The sequence below is a fragment of the Centroberyx affinis genome, unplaced genomic scaffold (assembly GCF_046629955.1).
Source record: "Centroberyx affinis isolate AG114_WGS23_722 - 3 ecotype Tasmania unplaced genomic scaffold, CSIRO-AGI_Caff_v1 ptg002652l_1, whole genome shotgun sequence".
Classification (NCBI taxonomy): domain Eukaryota; kingdom Metazoa; phylum Chordata; class Actinopteri; order Beryciformes; family Berycidae; genus Centroberyx; species Centroberyx affinis.
The window spans coordinates 136,303-142,666 of NW_027280844.1; the positions used below are offsets into that span (position 1 = coordinate 136,303).

The 6,364-nt window shown below is 39.2% G+C and overlaps 1 protein-coding gene across 3 annotated transcripts; it reads left to right on the forward strand.

Annotated features, from left to right (window-relative positions):
* Positions 1–436: 436 nt before the first annotated feature.
* LOC139657295 (gamma-crystallin M3-like) lies at positions 437–6,148 on the forward strand. 3 transcript variants are annotated; one of them, XM_071535079.1, is made up of 3 exons: positions 437–451; positions 5,526–5,768; positions 5,873–6,148. In XM_071535079.1, exons 1-3 carry the CDS (start codon positions 437–439, stop codon positions 6,146–6,148), a joined length of 534 nt encoding a protein of 177 aa, XP_071391180.1. The 3 variants fall into 3 exon arrangements, with proteins under 3 accessions (XP_071391180.1, XP_071391181.1, XP_071391179.1); XM_071535080.1 differs by lacking the exon at positions 437–451 and adding an exon at positions 5,331–5,339; XM_071535078.1 differs by lacking the exon at positions 437–451 and having other exon boundaries at positions 5,508–5,768.
* The last annotated feature ends 216 nt before the right edge of the window (positions 6,149–6,364 follow it).

The window sequence follows — 6,364 nt, forward strand, 5'->3', positions numbered from 1 at the left end:
AACGGGCAGTCCCCAACACACACCTTGCTAATTATCTAGCCTAGCTAGCTAGCTGGATGGGTGTAGCCTGAGCTGCTATCAGAATCAGATCCATCCATTTTGCTATGGCTATCAGGCGTGTCAAATGAAACTGAGATTTCTGACCTAATGTGACGATGGGGATCATTACAATTTTGTGGATCGTCTACGCCTGTCTAATTCAATTGGCCAGTCTTGAGCACAATTTAATTTCATTGGCCACTGCACTAACGAGCCACCAGTTGCGCCCTAAATGCGGAAGTGATTCTGGACCTGTTAGCGAGCAGTCCCAATGCTACCGTGCTGTTTTCATAGTGCGGTGTGCAAAACAAAAATCTGAATTTTATGTACAGTGCTCAGCATAAATTACGGAAGCCGAGAACGGCCGTGCTTGCAATTATTTTTTTTTAATGCCGTTATGTCGAGATCACGAGTTAATTATCTCGTTATCTCGAGATAACAAAGCTTGTTTTCTCGAGATAACGAGTTAATTATCTCGTTATCTCGAGAAAACAAAAGTCGTTTTCTCGAGATAACGAGATAATTTATCACGAGAAAACGACTTTTGTTTTCTCGAGATCACGGGATAATATGGAGAACTCGAAAGAGTGTCTGGTTCATTTGATCACACCTGATTTCAGCCTTCAAGATCACTGTCATGACTGTCGGGGAGGATTCATAACTGAACAGGAAGCATAAATGTGTAGTTTTGTTTGCTGCAGTTACATTTCCAGCTTAAAAATCAGTTGCTACAGTTGTCAAAACGCCCTATGCATGCTGGCATGGCACTCCTGATCTCTGATAAACATCATAAGTAATAGAAGGAAACGACATTTTGTTTTCTCGTGATAACGGGTTGATTATCTCGTTATCTCGAGATAACAAAGCTTGTTTTCTCGAGATAACGAGATAATTAACTCATGATCTCGAGATAACGGCATTAAAAAAATAATTGTAAGCATGGCCGTTCTCGGCTTCCGTAATAAATGAGTACACCCCAACAGATTTGTCAGAAAACCTTTAGTTTCCTTTCAGAATCAACATTTTCTATGGGATACTATACTACAAAATACTCCCACAAATGTGGGCCATTGATTGACAAGATTTGTTAATTTGCACACACAAAAAAGTAATTTTCCTAACAAATTCATTAAAGACCATGTTGCAAAAATGAGTACACCCCAATGAAAGTCTTAGGAGCAAAGCTAAATTTTAGACTACAAAATTCTAATTAACAAGAATTCAACCACAGGTGAGTCTAATTATTCATTAAACAGGTGTCCAGCAGACAGTTGACTATAAAAGGGTGTTACTTAACAAAGAAAACCCCTTCCCATTTCATGCTGTCAGCAATGGCACCACATGGAAGAGAAATGTCACAAGACCTGAGAAAGAAAATAATTTTTTTACACAAGAAAAGTGAAGGCTACAAGAAGATCAGCAAAGCTTTACTCATCAGTCAGAATACTGTAGCAAAAGTGATACAAAAATTGAACAAAGATGGAACTGCAACCATCTCACAGAGACGTCCAGGCTGTCCACGGAAGTTAACACCTCGACAGGAGCGTCTTCTGATGAGAAGGGTTGAAGAAAATCGCCATGCAAGTTCTCTGCAGTTAGCTAAAGAAGTAGAAAGCCAAACTCAGGTGACTGTTTCCCATGACACAATACAGCGTACACTGCAGAGGAATGGCATGCATGGGTGTCGTCCACGAAGGAAGCCTCTCCTAAAGCCCATGCACAAAAAAGCCCGCCTAGGATTTGCCTGGGCCCATGCTGAAAAAGATGAAGACTACTGGGACTCTATACTCTGGAGTGATGAGACCAAGATAAATGTTTTTGGAACTGATGGCTTCAAAACTGTATGGTGTCGCAAAGGTGAGGAGTACAAAGAAAAATGCATGTGAAACATGGTGGTGGCAGTGTCCTTATGTGGGGCTGCATGAGTGCTGCTGGTGTCGGGGAGCTGCATTTCATTGATGGTATCATGAATTCACAGATGTACTGCTCTATATTGAAAGAGAAGATGCTACCATCACTCCGTGCCCTTGGTCGTCGTGCAATTTTCCAACATGACAATGATCCAAAACACACATCTAAGGCCACTGTTGCATTTCTGAAGAAGAACAGGGTCACAGTGATTCAGTGGCCAAGTATGTCTCCTGATCTGAACCCAATCGAACACCTATGGGGAATTCTGAAGAGACAAGTTGAGCATCACTCTCCATCCAGCATCCAGGCTCTAAAAGAGGTCGTTCTTGAAGAATGGAAAAAGATAGATGTTGCAATATGTCGCCAACTTGTTCATTCAATGCCTAGAAGACTTGGTGCTGTCCTTGAAAATCATGGAGGTCATACAAAATACTAGATGTAGTAGTTTTTGTTTGTGTTTTTATTTTTGCATCAACTAATTTGAGTAAAACTGAAGATTTTGTAATCTAAGTTATATTATTAACCTTACTTTCATGTTATGAGTTAAACAAATGTTCTATAAATCTCAGTTTTGTCAAAATTTTGGAAATTGTTCTTGTGTTCATTGAGATATTGATTAAAATCTTACTTTTCAAAGGGGGTGTACTCATTTATGCTGAGCACTGTACATTTAAAAGTAGCAAAGTAGAATATCTATTATTTAAATTACTCGAGTAAAAGTATAGCATTATAAAAATACTTTAAAAAGTACAAATCCTCAAAAAAAACTACTCAAGTACAGTAACGAGAGTACTTGTACTTCGTTACTTTACACCTCTGCCAACCACAGGTGATTCCCATCTCAGTCCCATCTCATTACCACCTATACAGTAGGTGTGATGTGGACACATGTGGCCAAACGCAGGAGACCAGGTGGACTACTGTAACATGATTTGTATGTTTTGTTTTTTTGTTGTTTTTTGAGCAAATTATTACAGTATTGACTTTTGTTTTCCTTACAGCAATTTTAATTTACTCTTTAATTTACTCTAGTTTACAGTATTTTTGAATTACTTTATAGCAAAAAAAAAAAGCACATTGAAGCTTTTCCTGTTGCATTCCTATGACTTGTTCCTGTAGTATACTGTAGGACATTCTATAAAGAGGTACCATTCTTACTGTATTTTGTAATGGGAACTTTGTTTATTGTAAAATAAGACAATGTACACATTTCTTATACAATTAACAATAACAACAAAAAATACATATACACACACAACAAAGAGCACAAAATTATTTACTACATCAAAGATTGCCATAAAATGACGCATCTACTGTAATGCTACCTGTTGTTAGTGTTTTTTAGGTAATTGTGTTATGAGTGACAAAGTGTTGCTGTTGGAGAAAACTAGTGCTGGTGTTTTGGTAGAATTATTTGATTTTGACACAAGTATGCAGTGTTTTGGTAGTTTTGGTGTATTTTGGGTGTGAAATTAACTGTTGTGCCAAGCTGCGTGTTGGTACAGACAGTGTGAAGAGTTTTGAAAAAGTGGACTCAGTATTGAGAAAAGTTTGTAACCAATTTTTGTTTTGTGAAATGTCATTGTGTTTTGTGAAATGTCATTTTTAAAAAATTTTTATCTATCCAAGAGAACGACACCATCGGCGATCGATTAACTAGTGGACGATCTCCCCTCGCTCTACCCCTCCAGGGTTTCCCACACATAGAAAACTTGCAAGCACTGACCGCCACAAATTTTCTTTTTTTCACTATTTAAGAAGAACTGCGTGTAGCGCATTGATTCGCTCAGCCCCTAATTGCTCCACGCGATCTCTCGCTCTCTCTCTTTCTCTGTCTCTCGCTCTCTCTCTCGCTTGCTCTCTCTGTTGCTCGGTCTCTCTCTCTCTCGCTCACTCGCTCTCTCACCGGACCCGTCTGTTCACCTCCCACTGCGCATGCGTGAGGGATATTTTTTTTCCATGCCAAGAATATGGCCGAATGAATTCCCGAAAAGAAGAACTAGCAGTTAACGTTACTCGGAATACAGCTTAGTTTCCGAGATTAGCACGCTGTATAGCCTAGCTGCTAGTCAGTATCCACTGAGTGGACTGATAATGTTAATATTAACTTTTTAACTCTGACACTGAATGTTTGCTCCCTCAATCCAGATTAATATTGAAAAATATTTTCAAAGAAGGAAAAGGACTCGTCCTGAGGAGGAGCAGGGACAGTCTGGACCAGAGGAGCTGCTGAGCAGTAAAACAGAGTAGATAATAATGTCAAAGGCTAGTAATTTAACGATGTAAAGATACAGGTGAAACTGACAGCACAGAGAGATGTAGCAGGGCAGAGGTGCAGAAAAGCAGATTTCTCTGTAAAAGGGGTCTCATTTCTATTCTTCACCTTGTAGACAAAAGCAAGCAATAAACAGAACAGTGTAGCACTGTTTATATTTTTAAGTTATGTTATCTTTGTCCCAAAGTACTTTAGATATATTCAGGTTAGTTATCTGTTTGACAAATGGAACTATTTAAAATGGAGTACATTTGATAATTTTTCAGCCATCCAGGTAATGGGATCCTTTATTGATAGTAGCCTATATATTGACAATATAAGAGAATACAAGAATAAAAAGGCACTCAACCCCCCCCTTGCCAACCCACCTACCACCACAAATACATTCAAATTCTGTGGGAAACATTGGTTATCTATATTGAGCCCTTGATCTGAAATTGAGTTCTCCTAACGGGAGAAGGGAAAGGACAGTTTGTGGTTAGAGTGATATGCTTATTACTATCATCCCTGCATGAGGCAAGCAAGATTTTAGTTTCAACTCTCATCATAAAAATGTATTAGCCATCATACACATATTTAAATCAAAATACCCATTCTCAGTCTAAACTTTCTTGGAATATGTCCATCTATCTGTATCGATTGGGACACTTACAATGATATTATCATGATCTACAGTGTCACATTAAAGTTGTTAGTGTTGATGATGGGATTAATTTATTACCAAGCTGTGTTATCAATTATTGTTATAAATCTAATACATGTGTTATTCATATGGTTAAGTGAAATATTCCGTGAAATATGGTAGATAGAAATTATTTTGTCATGTATACAGTGTGGTTGGAAGCTTCTGTTTAACTCTTTATGTTAGAGAACAATACAGTACACATGCATTTGCGACAGAGATGTACGGTGTACAGTGTTAGATAATAACCCTTTAAAGTCCTCACTGCTCAGCCTTCTATGCTATGTTGCTGGGTCAGGGCTTTGCACAATAGAAGCCCTACATAGTTTTTTGCATTGGGCAAGTATAAAAGTAAGGGTTAACCCCACCAGGAATACACAGCAGCCACAGCTCGATCCTGAGTACAAACCCACAACCGCAAACATGGGCAAGGTAGGCACTGGAGCTGATTCATTCACTCATTAATTCATTGAAAAACATTAATAGTCTTCAATTTCAAAATTACAAAGCTGTGACCTAATTGGCAGTCACCACATTTATAACTAGTCATTATTAAGCATTTGTAGCTTCTCAGGGCTCATTGAAAACGGTACTAATAAAATGTCATTGTGTTTCCAGGTTATCTTCTACGAGGACAGGAACTTCCAGGGCCGTCACTATGAGTGCATGAGCGACTGCGCTGACATGTCCTCCTACATGAGCAGGTGCCACTCCTGCAGGGTGGAGAGCGGCTGCTTCATGGTGTACGACCGCACCAACTACATGGGAAACCAGTACTTCATGAGGAGGGGAGAGTACTCCGACTACATGAGCATGTGGGGATGGAGCGGTGGCATCAGGTCTTGCCGTATGATCCCCACGGTAGGATATGCATTCTTTTGATAGCATTTCCTTTAAATATCTTTGAATGGTTGATAGTTTGAAAACAACATTTGCATTTTATGTTTTCAACATTTCATTTACAGTACAGAGGAAACTACAGGATGAGGATCTACGAGAGGGAGAACTTCGGTGGTCAGATGCATGAGATGATGGACGACTGTGACAACTTCATGGATCGTTACCGTATGAACGACTGCATGTCCTGCAACGTGATGGACGGCCACTGGCTGATGTACGATCAGGCCAACTACAGAGGCAGGATGATGTACTTCAGGCCTGGAGAGTACAGGAACTTCAGGGAGATGGGCTGGAGTGGCAACAGGTTCATGAGCATGAGGCGTATCATGGACATGTGCTAAATGTACATTTTAACATCAATAAATGACATAACTTTTTAAATTCTGGTGTTGTTGTAATCAATTTAACAAGCATGTCTTGACATACAAGCATGTACTGACATACATAGTGTTTCAGAGTTTAGCTGAGAGATGTGTGTGAAATTGAGAGGTATTTGGGTCCATCATGGTCATATGTTAAATGTCCCCTAAATTAAAACATCACCAAATGGTTTAAAG